This window comes from Mchenga conophoros, linkage group LG14 (assembly GCF_057382185.1).
Source record: "Mchenga conophoros isolate Kocher_MC1m ecotype Shallow Benthic linkage group LG14, M_conophoros_male_GT1.1, whole genome shotgun sequence".
Lineage (NCBI taxonomy): Eukaryota > Metazoa > Chordata > Actinopteri > Cichliformes > Cichlidae > Mchenga > Mchenga conophoros.
In genome coordinates this window covers 26,847,788-26,873,698 of record NC_140539.1, presented here as the reverse complement: position 1 = coordinate 26,873,698, position 25,911 = coordinate 26,847,788, and the positions used below count along the sequence as shown (strand labels likewise).

At 40.6% G+C, this 25,911-nt stretch overlaps 3 protein-coding genes across 3 annotated transcripts; 2 read left to right on the top strand and 1 right to left on the bottom strand.

Annotated features, from left to right (window-relative positions):
• Positions 1-3,155: 3,155 nt before the first annotated feature.
• Positions 3,156-6,789, top strand: LOC146559920 (extracellular calcium-sensing receptor-like). The gene is made up of 9 exons (XM_085244373.1): positions 3,156-3,265; positions 3,538-3,832; positions 3,938-4,024; positions 4,204-4,473; positions 4,677-4,883; positions 4,971-5,246; positions 5,330-5,557; positions 5,647-5,770; positions 5,858-6,789. Exons 1-9 carry the CDS (start codon positions 3,156-3,158, stop codon positions 6,787-6,789), a joined length of 2,529 nt encoding a protein of 842 aa, XP_085100499.1.
• A 4,811-nt stretch (positions 6,790-11,600) lies between these two features.
• LOC146559919 (uncharacterized) lies at positions 11,601-14,349 on the top strand. Its single transcript, XM_085244372.1, has 5 exons — positions 11,601-11,660; positions 11,928-12,053; positions 12,952-13,092; positions 13,546-13,657; positions 13,835-14,349. The coding sequence occupies exons 1-5, from the start codon at positions 11,601-11,603 to the stop codon at positions 14,050-14,052; spliced, it is 657 nt and encodes a 218-aa protein (XP_085100498.1). The 3' UTR covers positions 14,053-14,349.
• Positions 14,350-14,406: 57 nt separating this feature from the next.
• On the bottom strand, positions 14,407-17,529 carry LOC146559918 (uncharacterized). The gene is made up of 6 exons (XM_085244371.1): positions 17,145-17,529; positions 16,129-16,262; positions 15,692-15,839; positions 15,331-15,579; positions 14,961-15,231; positions 14,407-14,607 (listed from the first exon to the last, which is right to left on the bottom strand). The coding sequence occupies exons 1-6, from the start codon at positions 17,516-17,518 to the stop codon at positions 14,407-14,409; spliced, it is 1,377 nt and encodes a 458-aa protein (XP_085100497.1). The 5' UTR covers positions 17,519-17,529.
• Positions 17,530-25,911: the final 8,382 nt, after the last annotated feature.

Sequence of the window (25,911 nt, the reverse complement as noted above, 5' to 3'; positions counted from 1 at the left end):
AGGGGGAGGGTCTAAAATATACTACATTTCCTGTCCAGTGCAAACACTATAAGGGAATTAGATGGATGCCAAGAACTTTGTTTTTTGTGCGTTTCGTTAATTTCATTTTGATTGATTTTTATTTTCAGTTTTAAAAAATTAATGAATATTCTTAATAACCCCAAAAGGTTTATGGTGAAAAAAAAAAAACGTTTTAAAAAATCATCTAGGCCAAATTTAGCTGTCTTTAACAGTAAATCTTTCATATTATAAGAATTTTTTTAAATGTTTTTCTTGTGACACAAAAGGACCCAATTCACACAGTGTTGCCAGACAAGTAAATGTTTATTGACATAGTTTTTCATGATTTCTGCTTTTGCAGCTCTCCAGTTGCCTCCACTCTAGCTCAGCCCAACACCGCTCTCTCATTGGGCCCCCACACTCTATTCAAATAGGGAGGTATGATTAGATGATGGCAATCAGCTGTGTAGGTCAGTCTCCCCTGCCACCACATCCTGAACCCACTGCTCCACCCCTCCCCTGCACCCAAACACAAACCACACCAAAAAACAGGCAACATTTACTTATATAGTTTTTTTTTTTATTCCACAAAAGAGAATCCATATCCACAAATTACTGTTTTCAAATATAGAACTTTACAGCATTAGAAAGGATATTTAGAGCCTGGTATCCATGCTAAAGAAATTCCAGAAATTTGATTCTGTTCATCTGGAGGTAGCATTTTCATTGTGGGAAACATTTACTTGCACTGCCCGCAGGTTGGGGAAACCTGCAGTCAGTGGAAACTGAGGAAGTCATTTAGATGAGTGATGAAACATTTTTCTCATTGAAAACACTACTTCTAGATGAAAAGATAAAATTCCTTTCTTTGGCTAGGACTACATCAAGCTGGTACATGAGGAAACAGCACATGAGATGGAAGACTACAGGAACCACCTGAGATACAGCCTCAGATGCAGAAAGAGCAACTTCACTTTCAGAGTTATGGAGACAAAATTGTGGATGTGGAAGCACAGCAAATGATATGCAAAACCCCCAGTGTCTAATATCAGCATTGAGGAGACACCAAGATCATCATCCATACATGTGTAGGTGCACATGTCTTGAAGCATGCTCAATCATCCAGGTAAGTAAATTTTAATTCTGTTTCTTTTCTGGAAATAGATTTTCAGTAGAAGAAACGTTTCGTCACTCATCCCAGTGACTTCTTCAGTTAACTGCAGGTTTCCCAAACCTTATAAACAATACCTTTGCACAATGACTGAAACTAGCCCACTGAATGAACAATGGGCTGTGAGATCAGTTTAAAAAAACCCAAAAACCACAGAGACGAATTTGAAGTTGAGATGAATTTTCAGAGAAATTTCAGAGAAAGTTTGTCTTAACTGTTCTGATACTCCTGATACATAGGGGGTCACTACAGGTTTTCACTTAGGCAGCAGCTGTCCTTCTCTCCTGGATCAGCTGGAGCTTTCTTTAGGCACTTTTTTTAGCTTTTACAAATGTCCAGCAGGGAAAACATTTACTCAGGGCCTTCTTATATGATGTTCTTCTGCTTCCCTGGCCGATGTGTCTGTGCGGATGGTGTTGGCTCTATGTTGTAGCGTCCTGATGACACCCAATATGCTCCAATGGATAATGAGAATCAAACATTAAATACTGATCTTTATGCACAGGTTTACGGCACACATCAGCTTTTAAATGTCCCTCATTACAGATGGAAATCTCACAATCTAACAAGACTAACCTGCAATTTTTGGGGTGTAGGTGTAGGTGCTGAAACAAACAGACGGCCATGAGAAACATTTCTCACTACTTCATATCAGCAGTACTTACGTGCCCCTGAAATGAGACCATGTAGTATTCACAGAAAGAGCGTGAAAGATTGTTTGAGCAGGACAGACTTGAAATCTCCTTCCTTTATCTACTTCACATGAACATCAACTTGAGTGATATTCATGTCCACCAAACTTTACACTTAGAAGGATGCATCCATTGGACAATGAATGTTAAATAGAAAGCACGGGGTGTATAAATGGGTGTGAATGTTTGAATCAGGCAAGTTGCATTAAGCAAATCAGGTAGAATGGAAAAGCACTATATAAGAACCAGATAATAGCTGTGTAATTTACGCCACTGCTTTGCATTGCAGTTGGTAATTTAAGGGTTGGTTAGCTGCTTGGCCATGGAAACCTATTCCATGAAGGTCTCTACCCAATGTTCTTCAGCTAATTTGAAGGCCACATGGAATTTGGAGTTCTGTAGTGATTGACTCTGCAAAAAAGTTGGCAACTTCTGTCCACTATGCTCCTGTCCACTTGCTGATGCCACTCTGTGATTTTACATGACCTACCACTTCATGGCTGAATTGCTGTTATTCCCAATCACAGTAACTTTGTTTTAATACCACTCAGCTTGTTGGATAGGATGCATCCTATCATGGTGCTACACTGCAATTCCCTGAGCTCTAGAAAGTGATTCATTCTTGAGTTTGCTTGAGTTTACTTGAGTTTATACGTCTGTGGCCATGGAAATGATTAAACACCTGAATTCAGTATTTTGATTTTGATTCGTGAGATAATACTTTCAGTTATATAGAAAATAAAAAGATACTTTAATACATGCTCACTGAAGTCCACTTAGTGTGGCTTTAAAAAACTAAATCAATACAAAACCCTAAAATATTCTGATTATATAGCAATTTTGCAGTCAAAGACAAATCAAATAGGGAATAGAATTTTTAAACATGACCTTTCTGAGACATTCATGATAAAACCTGCTGTACATAAATTGAAATTTTGATGTTTATTTTTCCTTTTATACATCTTGTATGGTGGTTAAACCCCAAGAATAATCATTCTTCTGTTATATTGATTTACCAGTGTATATGAAATGCATTATATGCCCTGCCCCCTTCTTATTCTTTTTCCCTAATGGGTGGAGTGCAAGATTAAGTGACACAACATTTCAATAAAAGGGATTAGTAAAGCAATGAAACATAATTACTAGGCTCAGAAAATCAGAAAGCTGTCATGTGCTCATTATTACAAACCAATTTGCTCTTGATCATTTTGCTGTATTTCTACTTTTCTTATGCTGTATCATCTCATGTATTTCCCTTCTGTCAGTTACAGGGACAATTTCATCTAAATGGCATGCATAAGAGTGGGGATGTCGTTTTGGGTGGACTGTTTCCAATTCACTTTTTTAGAAGCGTTCCTCATCTGTCTTTTACCTCAAAGCCACAACAGCCTACATGCCATGGGTACGTTTAACAGATTATCAGTTTAATTGTTGCCATTCGTTTAGTAACTACTAGCTTTGCCATATATTTCCAGGGAACATGTTTGATTTTTAAGTAATATAATATATACATTTTTAAGCATCTGTTGTTATTTTTTTAAATTAAAATATATCTTTTATTGTCGTCATTAATTTTCTGTAATTTTTTTGTTAGTTTTGCAATAAGTTTTCCAAGTAGTCTGCGGTATTACTGTATTATTCAATAATTATCTTTCTCTTTTTTCTTCTTTTTAGGTTTTATGAACTAGGATTTAGGCTGGCACAAACCATGCTTTTTGCTATTGATGAAATCAACAGAAATTCCAACCTGTTACCAAATGTGACTCTGGGATACACTTTTTATGATAACTGCGTTGAACTTGGAATTGCATTTCGTGCAGCATTGTCATTAGTCAGTGGTCAAGAGGAAAAAATTATATTGGATGATACATGTGTTGGAAATCCTCCAGTCATAGGGATTGTTGGTGATTCTTCCTCTACACCTTCTATTGCCATCTCCAGCGTCTTAGGTTTGTACAGAGTACCTATGGTAAGTTTTCAGTTTAACCATAGCATGTTATTTTTGTTTATATTAACTTAATTGTAAATTTAATGTCAATAATAATATACAATATACAGTCTGTATTTTTCACAGGTGAGTTATTTTGCTACATGTTCCTGCCTGAGTGGCCGTCAAAAGTATCCATCCTTCTTTAGGACGATCCCAAGTGATGCTTTCCAGGTAAACGTCACCAAAATTAAAGAAATGAAAAATAAAGAACTAGTTTTTTTAAGGATATATCTGATGAATACCTGTTTACCAACAGAATACATAATGATGTGCTGTAAAGCTGATGAAAAGAAATGCTAAAGAAAGATTTTCTAGCCTATGCAATAATGATTTAATCTGTATTCACTTAGGTTCATGCTATGATTAACATTCTCAAACATTTTGGCTGGACTTGGGCAGGCCTGCTGGTCAGTGATGATGATTATGGATTTCATGCAGCAAGAGCCTTACAATCTGAGCTGAGTCTGTCTGGTGAAATTTGCCTTGCTTACGTTGAAGTTTTACCTTGGGACAAAAGCACAGATGAAGTCAGGAGGATCGTGAATGTCATGAAAAAATCCACAGCTCGAGTTGTCATTGTCTTTGCACATGAGAGTCGGATGATAAAGCTTATGGAAGAGGTCTGGCTTTAAAACAATTTAATTATTACTAATTTAAAAGATCACTAAGTGTAATACGTATCTTTCATATTTATGTGAATGTGTATAGAAAACAAATCACATTGAATTATTTTGGCAGACCAGAAACTAGTAGAATTTCATGATGATATTATTTTTTTAAATTTCAGTATCACTGTAAACTTTTGATTTAATACAATGCACAGGTACTAAGGCAAAATGTGACAGGCCTACAGTGGATGGCAAGTGAAGCCTGGACATCAGCTACTGTACTCCAAACCCCTCAGCTTATGCCATACCTGGGTGGTACACTGGGCATTGCTATTCGCCGAGGAGAAATACCAGGGTTCCGGGAGTTCCTGTTACAAATACGTCCTGACCTATATCACAACAATAGCTATGGGAATAGCATGGTAAGAGTTGAACCATTTACTGTAGTATATGCAAGAATTGCATATTTTCTTTATGTCTAACAAACATATTTCAATCATATATTTCAGGTGAATCAGTTTTGGGAATTCACATTTCAGTGCAGATTTGCTCCAGCTCCACCAGGCTGGTTGGAAGGTGGAGGTCCACTATGCACTGGACAGGAAGAACTTGAAAAAAAAGACACTGAATTTTTGGACATTTCCAACCTCCGGTCTGAATACAATGTATACAAAGCTGTTTATGCTTTTGCACATTCTCTTGATGATATGCTGTATTGCAAGCCAGGAAAAGGGCCTTTCAGTGAACACAGCTGTGCCACATTGCAGTCACTGAAGCCATGGCAGGTGTGATATCAGGTTACACTCAATCTAAGTCAATTGCTCTGTAATTATTTGCAAGTTAGATAAAACACATTCTTTTTAAACAGCTTGTTTATTACTTGGAAAGGATGAACTTTACCACACCATTTGGTGATCAAGTGTCATTTGATGAGAATGGTGATGCATTGCCAATTTATGATGTGATGAACTGGTTGTGGCTCCCAGATGGAAGCACTAAAGTTCAGAATGTGGGTGAGGTTAAGAGATCAGCTTTCAAAGGTGAAGAACTCATACTTGATGACGACAAAATCTTCTGGAACTTTGATTCGAAAAAGGTTATATATGTTTTTTCAGACATTTATATCTTATCACATGTATGTTATATATGTCATTCAGGCAGATCATTTTTACTTTCTTCTTGTAGCCACCTCGATCAGTATGTAGTGAGAGCTGTCCTCCTGGTACCCACATGGTGAGAAGGAAGGGGGAACCCGAATGCTGCTTTGACTGCATCCCTTGTTCTGAGGGAACAGTCACTAATAAGAGCAGTAACTATTTATCTTTCAGCACAGCATATTTAATTAATTCATATTAAATATACAAAGTGTTTCACTATCTGCCCTCTTTTGTATCAGACTCCTTGGGGTGCACCAGTTGTCCAGAGGATTTTTGGTCAAACTCCCAACGTGACTACTGCGTTCCTAAGAAGACAGAGTTCCTCTCCTACCACGACCCTCTGGGTATTTGTTTGACAGCAACCTCCTTACTGGGCACATTCATATGTGCTGTTGTTCTAGGGATCTTTATCTATCATCGCAAAACACCTATAATACGTGCCAATAATTCAGAACTTAGTTTCCAGCTATTACTGTCACTCAAGTTGTGTTTCCTGTGTTCACTTCTGTTCATTGGACGACCCATGATGTGGACATGCCAACTCAGACATGCAGCATTTGGGATCAGCTTTGTGCTGTGTGTCTCATGCATCCTGGTAAAAACCATGGTTGTTCTGGCTGTGTTCAAAGCCTCCAAGCCAGGAGGGGGAGCCAGTCTGAAGTGGTTTGGTCCTATGCAGCAGAGAGGAACAGTTTTGGTTTTCACATCTATTCAGGCAGCCATCTGCACTACGTGGCTTGTCTCTTCCTCTCCAACTCCACATAAAAACACCCAATATCACAATAACAAGATTGTTTATGAATGTGCTGTTGGTTCCACTGTTTGTTTTTCAGTGTTATTGGGCTATATTGGTGTGCTAGCTTTCCTCAGTTTTCTAATTGCATTCCTGGTGAGGAATCTCCCTGATAGTTTTAATGAGGCCAAACTCATCACATTCAGCATGCTGATCTTCTGTGCTGTGTGGGTGGCCTTTGTTCCTGCTTATATCAGCTCACCAGGAAACCATGCAGATGCAGTGGAGGCATTTGCCATCCTGGCCTCAAGTTTTGGCCTGTTAGTTGCACTATTTGGACCCAAATGTTACATAATCCTGATAAGACCAGAACTGAACACAAGAAAAGCTTTAATGGGTCGTGACATTGTATGGAAAAAAAATTATGATTCAGAGTGAAAAACTACATGTGGAAAATAAAATATACATAATGAATTGAATTCACAGAAATTTGTAGAAAGATCCCAAGACGTTTGTGTTAATAACCTATTAATGCAAACTTCAAGAAGTATGATTTTACCAGAAAAAAACTTGTAGTAGTTTGTGTAGTAAGTAGGAATTGGAGCTGCAAAATGCATGGCTTCTTGTTTCTTTTTAATACCAAGAATACTTCAAAAGTGTAATGATTACTTAGAAGTACCTGTGGTAATTTTTATGTAATAAACTGTATTCATTGATGCAAAATGAAAGACTCCCAAGAAGTCTGATGATTAGGTGAAATATCCATAGAAAATGCAAAAAACACCTGATTCAAAAATAAACAATAAAACAACAATAAACACGTATTTATACTGATCAAAAACTAGCTGGATAATAATCTATTTTATCATGAATCACAATATGAAACATATCAAAGAGTTCTGTCAAAAGAGCTTGAAAAATAAATAAATACATAAGATAAGGCTTGAAAGTATAGAGTATATTTTATATCTGGATGACAATACAAGGTAAAATAATATGAGGTGGAAAAGTATGGAACGCCAGGACTGCCATAACGAATTAATTAAATACACCATTAAATAATTAATTAAATGTGTCAATAATTAATTAAAATTGGAATTAATTAATTAAATAAATAGTTATGACACATGTAATTAATTAATTATTGACACATTTAATTAATTATTTATGTATTTCACATTTTAATTAATTATTGACACATTTAATTAATTAATTATTGACACATTTAATTAATTATTTATGTTTTTCACATTTTAATTAATTATTGACACATTTAATTAATTATTGACACATTTAATTAATTATTTAATGATATATTTATTTATTTCATTTTGGCAGTTCTGGCGCCTGGCTGTCATCATGAAATAATTTTATCTGTCAGCCTCACTCATCAAACTCAGGGGGCGGGGTTAACGCTCTCCCTGTGGCTTGTCTGACATCTGATTGGTTAAACTGTAAAGCAAGTCCAGACAGATCGATCCCTGATAATAGATTGATGTACTCCCAGTAAATCTCACTCCGATCCTTTAGGTGGTGATATTCATTTTTAACTTTGCTTGGATGCGCTATGCAGTTGGAAGCAAGAAGTTGCCGCCATAAAAATCAAGACACTTGACAATACTTGTGTACCTCAATTGATACATTGCACGACGTGTACGAGAAATGTCAAAAAGCTGTCCGGAGCTGCTGAGAGAAGCAGCGAATTTAATTGAAGAAGCTCTGAGGACAAATTCCCCAACTCCGTCAGCTCAGACACAGCAGATACCTGCGGCACCATTACATACACCTGTCCAAAGTAAGTAACGTCAGCCATGTGTTATACTAATTGATGACTTAGCACACAGTTAAATCTTAGCAATCAATATGAGCATCTAAATTTCAGTGGGCGGGGGTTGTGCACCTAGGTTTATGTGTGGTAGTTAGCTAATTATGCTTTGTGTGTGACTCACTTTCGTTGTGTGTGGATGGGGCATGAAACTAGATAGTCAGTAAAACGCCCTTATTTTGCAGCACCATGCCTGGTGCTGATGTGTAGCGTTAGTGACGTTTAAAATGATGCTAAGCTGAAAGTTCAGACTGTTGTAGCTGACTGGTGGTCTGTTCCGCTGGGATATTTTCTTTGTGTTGCAGCCGAGCTAGCAAGGCTCTTTGCTCCGTATAATGGTGGGAGTAGAAGAAATATGATAAGACGGTCAGCACAGAGCCTAGTACCTAGAAGAAGCTACACACATACGTTCTGTTGCTTGGCTGATCACAAGGCTAACAAAGTTCCAAGCATTCAGCTTAAAGCAGACCTCCATGCTGCAGGACTTGGAGAGCAAAAAGTGACATTTTCAGGTAAGTCTGATAGTAGAAATTTACCAGAGCCCAGTTTTGATTGTGGTTCACTGTAGGTTTTTTTGTTTGTTTGTTTTTTGTTTTTATAATTTTTAGCGTGAATGTGATAAATATTTTGTCATTTTAATTTAAATTGGACTTAAATTTCAACTGTGTGATTGTTATTTTGTGGCTATTAGATAGTACTGGCTTGTTTTCAAATATGTGGGTGTTTGATTGAATGGATATTATCTGTTTATTCTTTTAAATACAGGGAATGACAATGATCCCGAGACTGTAAGAACTAAACTGATGGAAGTGTTTCCAAAGCTCCAAGAAGGGGGAGGATTTGAGTTTCTAAAAATTACAGGATCTACTCGTAGTCGAAATCTTGCATTGCTTCAATGTCCCAGCACTGGATATACCATTGGGTATCTGAAAGACCCATCTGCAATGATTGGGCAGGCTACAATCTACATCCGTCCACTTCAACAGGACTTGCACTTTGATTGTGTACATAAATCTATATTGTCATCATTGTCATCAAATAAATAGCATTGTGGAATTTAAATTTATAAATGGATGTTTTTTATCTTTTAGGAGAGCTCAGGTCATGCCTCTGGTCCACTCATCTCCTGTATTACTTGTCAGAAGGAATTTTCCTTTTCTGAAATAAAAATGCACAGAGACAGCTGTGCTGGGTATGTACTAACAAAGACATATGTGTACTACATATTCATTTTACATTAGGAAAATGAGAGAGTATGACTATGTCAATTTTGTTAACTTCAAGGACATCCACGCAGGAATCACATAGAGAACGAGAGGGAGGCCATGTTGAAGAAAATGATAGAGAGCCAGCCACAGTCAGTGAAAGTGTGCCAGTTAGGCCTGAAACATCAGAAACCTCAGCTCAAAGTGCAGTAGTACCAGTAGTAACTGGTACTGAGGAGTTTGTTCACAAAGAACCTGACAATGGTCTGTGTAAACACATAGAGGTGCTATAAGTTTGCAAACAACTTACATTCATTCAGTAAAAAAATATTACCTTTAATAAAATTACTTTAAAATAAGTAGTACTGCATGTAATCAACAATGTAATTCATGACTATTAATGTTAAAATACTTTCTTGGGTTCTTAATGTTGTTTGGAAACCCTGAAAGTGATGCTAGGGTAACTGAAACCAGGAATCAAACCTCATTCTGTGCAGAAATGGAATATTTAGAATATTTCTGGTAATATGTATTAGAAGATTGATTGGGTGAATGCGACTGTAGCATAAAGGCCTTTTAGTGTTTGTGGTAAAACACTATATAGGTACTAGGCCATTTGCCTTTTGGTGCTGCACTGAATGACATTTTTCAGGTGTTCTTCATCTTTGACTGTAAAGGAATGCATATCTGCATGTAACATGTTAAGAAGGTTTTTTCTATGTGTAATTTTTTCATTTATTTTTGCGGTCTAGATTGGGTGGTGATTAAAGATCCAGCTCATGCTGCCAAAGTTTTCAGAGAAAATCTACTTCGGGAACATGCATCTGGGACACCACTTCAGCTGAGGATGGATGTGAGGGACTCTGAGGAGGACAGAGACCGGGCACTTCTCTCATTCTATAAACAAGAATGGGCATGTCCACTTCATTGTACCCTTGATGGTTAGTAATAGAAATCTATTGTGTTAAATAAATTAAATTAGTTAAATGTCTTTCAATGGAGTTGTCTTAGTGGCTTACTGATTTCATGTGGCTGAAATGCATCATACGATGAGCTCCGTTGGCCAATCATGCTAACTACAATGACAGTTATAGTGTTTTTACTCTATCACACAGAATTAGCCCTGTTACTGTGAAAAACTGAATTGAATATTAAAAAAATTTAATTTGTTACAGGTTAATAAGTTGGTTGTGAATGGGCCCAGTGGTCCTAAATAATATACCTTACCACTATTAATATAAATGTGTATTGTACAATACTCCTCTTTTTTTGTTTTCTGGCAGGGTCAGGATTCTAGGATTCCAACCAAAATAATATTGCTTTCTCTTTAAAAAAAAAAAAAAAACAATGTTTTTAATTAAATAGGTTTGGCAATAATACTCAGCCATTTTTTTTTTTTTTTTTTTTTTTTTTGTACAGTGTAATCATCTGTATTTTATTTCAGGTGATGCTGCTGTTGGACAAGGGGTGATGCGGTACTTTGTGACAACAATAATATCCAAACTCCAGTTTGGATTCAGAGTAGATCTTGGTAAGTGTACCACTATTTTCATATGCTTTTGTTGTGGAATTTTTCCATTAAAGAAAGCCTGCAGACGAGCGGTAGCTAACATTCTTTAATCCAAACACACAAAGAACAGACAACCAAGCTTGGTGGAGCCTGCATGTCCGCGGGACAGACGGTCAGCAGAGTCTCTCTGAGCCCAGCATGGCTCTCAGTTAAATACCTTTTTCAGGAACAAAAAGCAGTACACAGCTGTTTCACACCTTAAGGTTCACACTCCCTTGCTACCTCCCAGAGTCCTCGAAGAGACAAGACTCTTCCTGTGGAGTTGTCTGCTTCCCTAACTTCCTTACTAGACCCCCATCATTTGTCTTGCTGTATGAGTGTGAGACTTGTTAAAATCCAGTGGCACCAAGGCATTATACGATAAAATAATGTGATTAATACATAAGTAAAATAAATTCTATATACACGGTATTTCACCACTTTTAAATGTATTTTACTCTTATGTGGTGTTTGTGTCTGGATTTTTTTTTTTTTTTTTTTTTTTTAGAAATTAACTAAAGGATAATATTGGTATATATTATCATAATTACCTCACTCTCCTTGCTTTAAAGCTTGTGATAATTTTGAAAATCCAGTTTTACATAAAGCACTGGCAAATTTAAAAAAGTAAAATAAAGAAAACTCTGCTTTCTTGGTACTTCTAGGAGGAATGGGTCGAACACTGCTATTTGAGGGTGAACCGGACCATCTGGTCCCAGCAACATCAGAGGTACTTATCGAGAGCAGCCTCTTCCGGGTTGCAGGAAGGATGTTGGCCCACACCTTTTTGCATGATGGTCCCCGTGTCACAGGATTAAGTCCTGCAATAATTCATGTGCTGTTCAATGGTGACCCGGAATTGGCAACAATTGTTATAAAAGACTGTCCTGATCTGCACATCAGGAGTATCATACAAATGGTATGTAAAATTAAAAAAATTATTGAATTACAATCAGTGTGTGGACTACCACAATAACTTGTTTAATCTTAATTTTAGCTTGAACTCGAAGAACTTACTCAGGAACAGCAAGACACAGTCTCTGATCTTTCCCTGTCTTGGGATCTCCCAGCAGTAAATAAAACAAATAGGAGATGGCTGCATAACAAACTTCTAGTGCATGCGGTAGGTTCTTGCTGGTTAAGTATCAAAGACATTGTTGTAGTTGTTGAAATTAATAAGCAGACGGATTTGTATAGAGTAGCTTTTTATTCTACACTGGCAGGCAATGGTCATGTTTCCTTTTTTTCCCCCCTTTTTATTAGTGCCGAAATTAGTTTTGTAAATATTGGGTTTTTAAGCACTAAAATTTACCATTCTCCCAGTCAAGTTGAAATTCTTCTTCTTTATTTTTTTTTTTCTTAAATCATGCACATATTTTTTTCATAACCAAAAGCTGACCTTGTCCTTCATACCTGGAAGTGTTGGCACTCACACCCTAATTCCACAAATGCGCGCACACAAGATGAAACTTCAAATACAGAAATCCCTTTACAAAATATCTTCAGGCTGTAGTATACTGACAGCAGGTAAAAAATTTAATGTATGTTTGTGTTTTTAAAATTCCCTTCTTAAAATAAACACATTCCAAATCACTACTTGATTTAGAAAGGGAATCCTCCCACTCACCCATCAGTTGTGCCTTCAGCAGAACAGTTATCTCAAGTCTGCATTACCACGTTTTGCACTTAAATAGGCATTAAAGACACATTGTAGTTAATGAAAAAAGTTACCTTAGCAATTTTTTTTATTTATTTATTTTTTTAATGCAGAATGTGGTTTGATGTTGGGAAAATAACAAAGCCCCCATAAAATATGTGTGTGTGAATTGAAGAGTATATTACTGTAAACTGTGCAAATTTATTATATTTGTCTTTGGTGTATACAGTCTACTACAGTGTAAATAGATATGGCAAAGCACGTCAGTGTGTCTTCATGTAAATTTCCTCTACCGTGCCAACTTGTGTAGAATTCAGGAGGATATTTGTTCTTATACTATGGCTTGTGTCTCTCTGCCTGGAAGGTTATTGGGAGAACCATGCGCCAACTCAAACAGCTGAGAAAGGGAATCAAGGATGTCATGGTATGGCCCCTGCTAACGAGTAGGCCAGATGTTGTCCCGCTTCTTTTCCCACGAATGGCAGAAATGCAGTTCACACCACAGGTAAACCAGTTCTTTCTCATCACTGATAAGAGCGGTCCCCAACCTTTTTTGCACCATGGAATGGTTTATGTCCGACAGTATTTTTAGAGACCAGCCTTAAATCTGTAGTGGATTAATACAAGAAAATAAAACCAGTACCGCTAACAAAAAAAGATGTATTCATAGCACACGGGTAAAGAACCAAGGATACCGAGTTAACGATAAAAACCCTGAAAACCATAAATTTCACACCTGAGCATCAACTCTCACAGCCCTGTACCTCATGACTCACCGACCGTTCCGTGGCCCAGGGGTTGGGGACCAGTGATTTATGAGACCTTATTTATAAATGTATTTGATGAACTTTCCATGATATAATATACTGAAGTTGGTGTTTCCTATTAATAAAAATGGTAAAATATATTCTTTTCACCAGTACTTTAGACTAAGTTGTCCTCTTCCATGTTCTATCAGATGGTAATAGACAAAATCACATGGCCAGCTCAGGATAGTGATGAAGATGAGGAATTTGATGTTGAGTCCATGTGCCGCATCACTGGATTTCTACGGATCTTCATTGAAACTGGTATAGGCACCTTTTTTTTTTCCTTTTTTTTAAATAAAGCTATTGCTCATATTGCAAATGCTTGATAATAAGCATTTAAAGTTATAATGTATGAAATTCATAATTTCACTGTATATTCTCTGCAGCATGATGAACAATTAACTAAATGTTTTCTTAACTCCATTTCTGACTTTCTAGCTTCATCAAGTAGACTGGCCCAACTGATGAAATTCTGGGTTGGCTGGGAGATGCTTCCTCCTGAACTCAATGTGGAGATCTCTGGTGGCACCTTTCCGACAGCGTCTACTTGTTTTGAAACGCTAAAGCTGCCAGCTCATTTCCAGACATACCAAGACTTCGAGGAAGCACTTATTTCTGCAATAAATAGTGCACACACAGGTTTTGGACTGGTTTAAGATTTTTCAGGCTGAAATTTCGCCATAGTTCAAACAGAAAGCAACCAAAGGCGAATGAAACACATGTTTAATGGTTCACATTTTTCTAAAAAGCAATTTTACATTTTGATATAAAATGGACAATGCATCCCAAGCTGTCATGTCTTTTTTTTTTTTTTTTTTTTTTTTTTTCCCCACAATTACAATAAAACAAATTATAATTTTGTTAACCAAAAAATTATGTGACAAATGTCATGATGGGGGAAAAACTTGAAAGAAAGAAAGGAACTTGTAAGATTATGTGAGGGAAGCAAATTGTTTTACATTGCATGTCTGTTTGTTTTAGCATGCTAAATAAAAAGCTTGGATTGTATATCAGTCTCCTATGGTTCTTGACAGAATTTGGACGGTCTCCAAGTAAGATCCGATTGCATCTGTCAATGAAACTTCTGGAACTGGCAAAGTAGCAAGCTCTTCATCTGATAGCTCACGGCCCAGCTGAATGTCAGGTACTGATGTAGCGCCTCCATGGTTAGTGTGAGGCCCGTTCCAGTCAATCCCGTAGTCTTCAGAAACCTGAACGTGGAATAATCTTTAGTGTTGTAGTTACAACTACTTTAATAATGCTTTAGGTCATTGCACAACCTATTTGGGACTTTTTTTTGGTCCGCATGTTGGTGAGTATTTAAATAATATGTTAACAATCAAATACTATAAAACAGTACAATTGTGCATAGGCTAGAAAAATGTACATGCGACAAAGAAATCTTAGCTCAAAACGTTGGAGAGCTTAGGTTTGAATCGCTGACTATCACCTTTTAGCACATGGGTTTTCTCCCCTAGTCAAAAACTAAACAGTATGTAGCAGGGTTTTTTTTTTTTTTGTTTTGTTTTTTTTTAACTTTGTTAAAAGGCGGTTGTTCTCTAACCTCTGAAGGATCCTCCACGGGGCCTTGGTCTCTGTATCTTATCCAGAGTTGCTGTGGTGACTGATTCCGTTCAGTTCTAAGACCATGACTGTTCCATGCATCTTGGAAAGAGTCTAGGTTGCTCTGTATGTGTGGACGGAAAACTCGGTGCAAGGCGTACAGATGGATTTCACTGTCTGGATTAAGTGTTCCCTGATGTTCCAGTGAAGTGAACAGCTGATAGAAAAGGTCTAGGGCATGCTCGTAGACATCTCTCCACATCCTCTCTATTCTGTGATTAAAATAAAATTGAAAATTTTTATGTGATGTAATTTTCATAAAGCATTACACTGGTAGAGTCTATAACACAGCAACAAAACATGTTATTTACCGCTGATTGTGGACACTTCGGCCTGTGATGTGAGAGTTCCTGTTGGTGCCTCTGCTCCTGATCATGAATTCAGCTACATCGGCATTCTCCCCACCTTTATCAGACCGAACCCTTGATGGCAGTCCGTACTGCTCAACAGCAGCAATAAAGCTCTCCAAGACTGTTCTAGCTCTGTTGTTGCCAGCCACTGTCAAGTAGACAATTAGTCGACTGAATCCATCCGTGCCACCATGGACAACAAATCTCCATCTGTGAGACAATATGTAAAACACACACACAAAAAAAAACAACCTTTTTGTAGAACAATTATTTAAAATATCTATAATATGGTTAATGATTCCTATGTCAATACCACTGATACCTTATTAGCTTATGGTTGCCGTCAATGTGCCATAAGGAGTTTGGACCTGGAACAGAATACTGCCGTCGTCTTAATACATGCAGCCGTAGACGTCTGATGTTCACTCCTTCTGCATCGACTCTGCGTAAAGACTCCCGCAGTCTTGAGACTGAGAGGTGGGCAAAAATAACCACAAACTAACTGGCCACTTCATTAGAAATACCTATATTAACCACCTGACCAATATTGTAAAAATATCTACCAGTAGAATTTCAAATATTCATCAGTTAGTGATACTGTCATGGTCACTTTTGAGGAAAGAGTGTCAGTATAATAAACTGCATAACAAATCATGGTGCTTAGGAAAGGATACATACACAATCATGAGCTTAACTTTAGCTTGGCTCACTAACAGATCACTTATTCATAAATTTCAATAACAGGCTTATTATACTCACCAGGGACACGCACACCTCTTGCATTCAGAAATCCATGCATTAGCTTGTAGCCGGTGTTTGGATGGCTTCTGTGGACTTCATTTACAATACGATCCAACTCCTCATCAGTAACAGATGAATAGAGGTCTGTCTTTCTACACAGATGAAAAACACTGAGTAATGTTGGAGTTTACGAAATATTATCTTAGACTGGTCGACAATCAGGTCTATAAGTGATGACCTGATGAATCCTGCTTCCACGCTCAAACTGCTCTGTGTTTTTTAAGGCTGTTGTGCTTTTAACACGTTTTAATGCTTTGCATCTTGGTCTATCTAATCTCAACAAGCCCCTAAAAACAGTTAGTGATCACTGTCGGCCTCTCTAGGGTTTCATTACCACTGTTGATTTTAAAAACCAGTTTTTAAAACCTGGGTGTAACTGCAGCCCAGCCCATGCAGCAGTATATTAATGACTGGGTGGATTATCTCGATTGTTCTCCTGACTGAAGTTTTGTCCATTTACAGCAGGGGTCTCGAAGTCCGGGCCTTGAGGGCCGATGTCGTGCAGGTTTAAATGTGTCCTTGACCAAAACACAGCTGATTTAAATGGCTAAATTACCTCCTCAACATGTCTTGAAGTTCTTCAGAGGCCTGGTAATGACCTAATTATTTGATACAGGTCACTGTGTCTATGCTGTGTAGCTAGCGATCACATAGCACATCATTATATACCAACTAGCCCAACTTCATTAACCCCACAAAACGTTTATTTTCCTGTCTTCATTTATGTGAAGTGATAGCAGAGCTGTACATCTTAATTTGATTTAGAAAATCTCTTGGTGTGAACATGCAATATTATACTTAGATGGAAACTAGCTAGCTAACTTCCTGCTAACTTCTAACTTCGTTAAATTGCATAAATTCTGTTTTCATGGATGCCTGGATGTTAAACTTAATTGTTGCACCTGGTAAAGGAGCAACGCTGATAATTTTATTACAGAATTTAGACAGTTTTTCAATTCTCAGTGAGTAAATACCTTAAGCCGTTTTGTTCCATACGCCTCCTGATTGTCCTTTCAGACACTCCGAACCTCGTCGCAATTTCACTCGCTGTCAATCCACAGAGAACATGATGCTCGAAAACGTCAATCGGTATATCAAAAGCGGGGCGTCCCGTTCCGTGAGTTTGCCGCTGTTCCGCGATGCTTTGCTGGAGTACTTCATGTAAGTTTGCAGTCACTCTACCATCAATGTCTTGGTTGGAGAGTGCGGAAATAAGTCCAAGAATTTCAATAAATTCCTCAGTTTTATTTGTCACATGCTCCGGCTGAGCAATTCCTGCTTCAACATTATCTGCTAGGTCTAAAATATCTCTTACCAACTCGAGAGCGATTTCACGAAAATCCCCCATGACGGTAGCGATGTTTTGCATGGAGCCACTCCAGACCAAAGCAATGGTTTTGACTCGATCAGCGTTAACCCCGCCCCCTGAGTTTGATGGGTGAGGCTGACAGATAAAATTATTTCATGATGAGAGCCAGGCGCCAAGACTGCCAAAATGAAATAAATAAATATATCATTAAATAATTAATTAAATGTGTCAATAATTAATTAAATGTGTCAATAATTAATTAAGTGTGTCAATAATTAATTAAAATGTGAAAAACATAAATAATTAATTAAATGTGTCAATAATTAATTAATTAAATGTGTCAATAATTAATTAAAATGTGAAATACATAAATAATTAATTAAATGTGTCAATAATTAATTAATTACATGTGTCATAACTATTTATTTAATTAATTAATTCCAATTTTAATTAATTATTGACACATTTAATTAATTATTTAATGGTGTATTTAATTAATTCATTATGGCAGTCCTGGCGTTCCATAGAAAAGTGACTGTCAATGGAATATATATATGTCTAATACACAAAAATAAAATGCCATCCATATTTCACAGCTGTGTGTGTGTGTGTGTGTGTTGTTAAATGTTGAGTAGGCGCAGCAATAGAATTGTAGAATTATACTCGCAGGTGTGATGTATCAATGAAATAGTCATTTACAAATAGTAATTTCAACAGAGGTTGCCTTGGCCATTAATTGAACTCTAACCATCCAAAGATCCAACCTCTCCTGCATGAAGTCGCACCAAACAGCAGAGGTATTACCATAAGGTAAATTAATTTCAAGATTATTACATATATGACTTTCATATTTCATATACTTATAGAAAACAGAAAGAACGTCAGCTTTCAAGGTTTCATGGTCCTAAACCCTTTAAGACCGGCTGGGGCGGGCACGCTCCATTTTGCATACCTAATTTTAAATCCCAGTAGAACTGCAACCACATAAGCTAGCGCAATACTGCATTTTGCATATGAAACCTGAGGAGTTGTACTTACATTTTATGCCATCAGCTTGTCCTAAGTCAAGGTTTACTTCCACATATGGCTTTGCAAAAATTTCAAAAAAAGCATTTGCAGCAACAAAAACATAATATTCTAGAAACAGGCTTTGCCGATCCAATCAGCTGTTCATGAATAGACGTCAGCGCGAACTATTGCATGTCTGCCATTACCTATACTGGTGTTTTTAAAAGTCATGTTTGACTTTATGCTTTTCTGTATAGTTTCTGGGATGGTTAGAACTCAAATTGCACTGCTGGAAATTGTTTATGTTTTATAATTCTGACTTTAATCTCAGCATTCTGACTTTATTCTTGGAATTCTGACTTTATTCTTGGAATTCTGACTTTATTCTCAGAATTCTGACTTTAATCTCAGAATTCTGACTTTAATCTCAGAATTCTGACTTTAATCTCAGGATTTTGAGGTGGGCACCTGCAGGCTTCCAGCTTCAGTGACAGCGATGTGTCCAGTTTGGCAGGTGGAGAACTAATTCACTAAATATGGTGGATATAAGTGATTTTTTGCGTGGCCGAGGGGTCCCCGAAGATGCTATTTTATTAATGGAAGAGCAGAAGGTGAGTAACAAAAAGAGAGATAGTTTGGTGTCTCCTATTTTTACAGGAAAACAGTTACGGTACAGTTACGGTTAGCGATTAGCATGCTTGTTAGCTTATAATGTTATATAGGAATGAACGTGTTTCATGATGTTACTGTATACTAGGTGAATTGACGTTTTAACTGTTGTCGATTGCGGGATCATCCCAGATGGGTTCGTTGCATTTTATTTTATTGTTCTACTATTTCAGAGTTTTTCAAGGCAGTTAAGCGGAGCTGTGTTACAGACATAGCTGGACTGGCCATTGGGCATACCGGGCATTTGCCGGGTGGGCCGCTGGCGATTTTTTGTTTTTATGGGCCGATCGATTTTTATTTTTATTTTTTGGAAGGGTATAAATAATGAAAGGTGTTGGATTGGCCAATTGGTCATGATCGACTCTGGGCAGGACCAATTACAGCCGAGGAGGTCGGATGTACCCTCCCTCTTGTTTAGCAATCATATAGACGAACTAAAGAAAATGGAGAACAAAAAAAGAAAAGGAGGTGCAGAAAAAATTAGAGCCAAAAAGAAACAAGCCCTTCAGGCAGACGCTGCCAAATGTGTAAAAATAACTGAATTGTTTGGCGGTAGCTATGGCATAGCTTCCACAGATTTAGCAACATCAGCAAGTGGTGGAGGCCAGCAGGTGGATAAGGGAAAGGGGAGGCAAGAGGAGGAGAGACCCGAGGCGGCCGCCGGTCATAGTGGCAGAGGAACTAAACTTCAGGTAAGAAGTTATGACCTGCTGTCTATCTGTGTCAGCTATAAACCAAGTTTAGTTGTAGTTTGTTTTCGTTGTGCTGACTTTTTACAGCTGCTTAGAATAACTGGTACTGGTGGGATGCCCTCAGGCCTCTGGCCTCTGGGCCTGAAGCTCGGTCCTCTCTGGCACAGCTGGCTGCCGGCGAGGACCGCGGGCACGCCACTGCAACCCCCTCTGGCCTCTGCTCCGTAGCTGCGGGGTGACCTCTCCTTTGGGGCTCTACTCAGCTCTTCCCAGGAGGGTGGCACGGTTCCCCCCCCTTTGGTGGTCCTCCTCGGGTCCTTGTACTCTGGGGCCTCTGCATATCTGGGGCCTGGATCTCCTCCATACCTGCTTCATACCCTGGTGGACGGGGCTATGGCTCCCCACACTCCCTAGCAGATCGTTACATGGAGAAACCTTTGGAATACAAGCATGACAAGACCAAGATGGCGCCGCGTATGGATGCCCTGGTGCTTCAGTGCGTTACTTCTGTTTTGTTTTTGTGCATAACTTCTGTGTCTGGGCACTCCTCTGGATATTCTTACACCAGAGAAGAGCTTCTTAACTACAGGACTACAACACCTGTGGATTTACTTCCAATATTTGTCGCATCTGCGGCAGATTTACTGCAGACTCTGATCAGGAAAGTGAGACGCCGAAAGAGAGGAAAGCGAGCCGGCGCACTCGTGCGTCTGAGGAGATGCGGACTGCGAACTGCTCTTCCTGGGATCTTCCTTTCCAATGTACGCTCACTCAGGAATAAGATAGACGAGCTGGCCCTGATGAGAAGCATGCACAGAGACTTTGCCTCCTCCTGTGTCTTATGTTTTACGGAGTCGTGGCTCTGCGAGGACATCCCGGACTGCGCGCTCAAGCTGGAGGGCTTTCATCTGCTGCGCGCGGACCGGCAGGCCTCTCTCTCTGGTAAGACCAAAGGTGGAGGCGTCTGCTTCTACATTAATAGTGGCTGGTGCACTGATGTAACAGTGATTGCTCAGCACTGCTCTTCCTCTCTGGAATACCTTTTTATTCACTGCAAACCATTTTATTCTCCGCGGGAGTTTGCTTCATTCATCCTGGTCGCTGTTTACATCCCGCCAGATGCGGATGCGCAGGCAGCTCAGTGCGCACTCGCGGAGCAGATACTGCACATGGAGCGGACATTCCCGGACTCTCTCATCATTGCTCTTGGGGACTTTAACAAAGCCAATCTGAGCCATGAGCTTCCCAAATACAAGCAGTATATTAAATGCCCGACCAGAGAGGAGAGGACATTAGACCACTGTTACAGCACGATCAGCGGGGCCTATCGTGCGGTGCCCTGCGCTTCACTCGGACTTTCTGACCACGTCATGATCCACCTAAACCCCGCATACAGACAGAGGCTGAAGCTCTCCAAACCTGTCGTGAGGACCAAAAAACTGTGGAGCAACGAGGCTGTGGAGGAGCTTCGCACGTGTTTGGAGTCTACAGACTGGGACACAATGAAGGCTGCTTCTAACAGCTTGGATGAGTTTACGGACACTGTCACCTCCTATATCCACTTCTGTGAGGACAGCATTGTGCCATCACGCACCAGGGTGAGTTATAACAATGACAAACCCTGGTTTACTCCTAAACTCAAAAAGCTGTGGCTGGAAAAGAGAAAGGCGTTCAGAAGCGGAGACAGGGACTGCTACAGAGAGGCCAAGTACAGGTTCACTAAAGAAGTGGACATTGCTAAACATCAGCACTCTGAGAAGATGCAGCAGCAGATCTCAGAGAATGACTCGGCCTCTGTGTGGAAAGGTTTTAGGAATATCACCAACTACAAGCCTAAAACCCCCCACTCCACTGATGACTTGCTCTTGGCCAACACCCTTAACGACTTTTACTGCCGTTTTGACGAGCCATCAGGCAGCCTTCACACCTCCAACGGCCCCAACAATAGAGACACTTTGGACACTCATTCCCCCACCTCTCCCCCCTCCATAGAGCCATCACCACCTTCTAACACTTCACCTACAACACCCCCCTCCTCACCCCACACAAAAGAGGATTTCACACCACCTCCTCCCACCACAACTCTTCATATTCATGAAGCAGGTGTGAGGAAGCAGTTTAAGAGTCTGACTGCTCGAAAAGCTCCCGGCCCAGACAGTGTGTCTCCTGCCACCCTCAGACACTGTGCAAACAAGCTGGCCCCAGTGTTTGCTGGCATTTTCAACTCCTCACTGCAGGCATGTCATGTGCCTGCCTGCTTCAAGTCCTCTACCATAATCCCTGTCCCCAAGAAACCTAGGATCACTGGACTAAATGACTACAGACCCGTAGCTCTGACATCTGTGGTCATGAAGTCATTTGAGCGCCTGGTTCTCTCCTATCTCAAGACCCTCACGGCCCCCCTCCTGGACCCCCTGCAGTTTGCATACAGAGCCAACAGGTCTGTAGATGACGCCATCAACATGGCCCTACACTTGTGCAGCCACAACAACCTGCAGCATCTGGACTCCCCAGGAACCTACGCCAGGATCCTGTTTGTGGACTTCAGCTCTGCCTTCAACACCATCCTTCCAGACCATCTCCAAGGTAAGCTTTCCCAGATGAATGTGCCTGATCCCATCTGCCGGTGGATCACTGACTTCCTGACGGACAGGAAACAGCATGTGAGGCTGGGAAAGAATGTTTCGGACTCCCGGACCATCAGCACCGGCTCCCCTCAGGGCTGTGTTCTTTCTCCTCTGCTCTTCTCCCTGTACACCAACTGCTGCACCTCCACCCACCTGTCTGTCAAGCTAATCAAGTTTGCAGATGACACCACCGTTATTGGACTCATCTCAGACGGGGATGAGTCTGCCTACAGGAGGGAGGTTGAACGTCTGGTGTCCTGGTGCAGCCACAACAACCTGGTGCTGAATGCCCAGAAGACAGTGGAGATTATTGTGGACTTCAGGAAGCACACAGCCCCACTCCCCCCCCACCATCCTGACTGACACCCCCATCACCTCTGTGGACTCATTCCGCTTCCTGGGTACCACCATCACCCAGGACCTAAAGTGGGAGCCCACCATCACCTCCGTCATAAGATAAGATAAGATGAGATAACCTTTATTAGTCCCACACGTGGGAAATTTGTTTTGTCACAGCAGGAAGTGGACAGTGCAAAAGTTATGACGCAAAAATTAGAATACAATAAGAATAAATACAGTACACAGCTGTACAGAATAGAATAAAATAATATACTATATACAGTAGAATAAAATAGAATAAAAATATACAATAAGATAAAAATAGAATACGAATGCTATATACAACTGAGTAAAAATACAACGATGCCAGAAAAGATTATTGCACTTAGTGTTATTGCACATGTGTGGATGTGTGTGTTTGTTCAGTTAAAGTCTTTGTTGTGGAGTCTGACAGCAGTGGGGAGGAAAGACCTGCGAAATCTCTCCGTCCCACACCGCGGGTGCCGCAGTCTCCCACTGAAGGAGCTGCTCAGTGCTGTCACAGTCTGCTGCATGGGGTGGGAGACGTTGTCCAACAGGGATGACAGCTTAGCCGCCGTTCTCCTGTCACTCACCACCTCCACTGGGTCCAGAGGGCATCCTAGAACAGAGCTGGCCCTTCGGATCACCCTGTTCAGTCTCTTCCTGTCCCCAGCAGAGATGCTGCCGCCCCAGCAGACCACACCATAAAAGATAGCAGAAGCCACCACAGAGTCATAGAAGGTCTTCAGGAGTGGGCCCTCCACCCCAAACGACCTGAGTCTCCGCAGCAGGTACAGCCTGCTCTGCCCTTTCCTGTAGAGGGCGTCTGAGTTATGAGTCCAGTCCAGTCTGTTGTTCAGATGAACACCAAGGTACCTGTAGCTGTCCACAGCCTCAATGTCCATACCCTGGATGTTCAGTGGTTGCAGTGGAGAATGCTTGTGCCTGCGGAAGTCTACCACCAGCTCCTTGGTTTTACTGGCGTTGATCTGGAGGTAGTTCAGCTGGCACCAGTCCACAAAGTCTTGAGTCAGTCCTCTGTACTCCTTGTCGTCCCCATCAGTGATGAGGCCGACTATTGCAGAGTCATCAGAGAACTTCTGCAGGAAGCACTGGGTGGAATTGTGGGAGAAGTCTGCAGTGTAGATGGTGAAGAGGAACGGAGCCAGAACCGTTCCCTGTGGGGCCCCCGTACTGCAGACGACCCTGTCCAACACACAGCCCTGAGTCCTCACATACTGTGGTCGGTCGGTGAGGTAGTCCAAAATCCAGGTAGTGAGGTGATGGTCCACTCCAGAGTTCTCCAGCTTGTCCTTCAGAACCGAGGGAAGAATAGTGTTGAAGGCACTGGAGAAATCAAAGAACATGATTCTCACAGTGCTTCCAGCGGTCTCCAGGTGAGCGAGGGAACGATGTAGGAGGTGAATGACGGCATCATCCGCGCCAATGCCAGGCTGGTAGGCAAACTGAAGTGGGTCCAGTGATGAGCTTGTTAAGCGCCGAAGCTGAGCCAGGACCAACCGCTCCAGGGTCTTCATCAGGTGGGATGTCAGAGCCACCGGCCTGTAGCTGTTGAGGTCCTTGGGGCGTGAAGTCTTTGGCACTGGTACAACACAGGAGGTTTTCCAGAGCTGTGGGACTCTTCCCAACCTCAGGCTCAGGTTGAAGAGGTGCTCCATCACCCCACACAGTTGGTCCGCGCAGGACCTGACGACCCTCGAGCTGATGCCATCTGGGCCCGCTGCCTTCTTGCCATTAATCCTCCTCAGTTCCCTCCTAACCTGGGTGGTTGAGAGAGACAGGCTGGAGCCTTGTGTTGAGTGTGTATTGGATGCTGTTGTTGGGGGTGGGGAGGAGTGAGCAGGGTGAATAGAGGAGGTGTGAAGTGTCTGAGGTGTCAGAGGTGGAACAGCAGCAGTGGGGGTGGGTGAGTCTGCAGCCGATGTTGTAGACTGTCTCATGGTTGAATCAAATCTGTTGAAGAAATGATTCAGTTCATTTGCCCACCTCACATCCCTCCCAGGCAGAGAGTTCTGCTGTCATTAAGAAAGCCCAGCAGAGGATGTACTTCCTGAGGCAACTGAAGAAATTCAACCTGCCAACACAAACGATGATGCAATTCTACACTGCAATCATCGAGTCCATCCTCACCTCCTCCATCACCGTGTGGTACGCTGGAGCCACTATCAGGGACAAACAGAGACTGCAGCGTGTTGTGCGCTCTGCTGAGAAGGTGATTGGCTGCAGACTCCCATCTCTGCAGGACCTGTACACCTCCAGGACACTGGGGCGTGCAGCTCGGATCACAGCTGACCCTTCTCACCCTGGACACAGTCTGTTTGACCTGCTCCCCTCAGGCAGGAGGCTCCGGTCCATTCGCACCAGAACCTCTCGCCATAAGAACAGTTTCTTCCCCTCTGCTGTTTGACTCATGAACAATAACTGTATGACTGTTCCCACCACTAACACATGACCCTACGCTGTGTTCACTGCATCATTCCATGTTTGGCACTGATCACCACCTGCACTCATGTATATATCTATCTACTTAGCACTTTTAATTCTTATTCTTATTTTTATTTATTTATTTTTTTCATGTCTATTTAAGCGTAATTTATGACAGTATGTTTGCACTGAAGCACTGCAGCAATATCTTAATGTTGTAAACCTGCTCAACATTTGGCAATAAAACCCTTTCTGATTCTTTCTGATGCTGATCCACACAGGTATGCACAGAGGTGTACATTCACAGACGCGGACTACACCTTTCTTGGCTGTTGCCTCAAAGCACATTGTGCGCTGTCTATCTTGCGTGCTGCACAATATTGTTTATTATTTAGTATCTACTGTTATCTACTGCTAGCTAGTTTATTGTGATGGTGCTGTTTTTTTATTATGTTGCTCTTTGTTGTTTGTTTTCTCTTCTGTTTTTTTTCTCCATACAGGTGATCCAGGTGTTTTGTTTTTCTTTTCTTTTCTTTTTTTTTCTTTCTCTCCCCCCCCCCCCTTCTCACCGTCTCTTCTCCCCTTTGGTGTTTTCTTTCTCTCCCTCTCTTTCTTTCATTCTTTTTTTTTT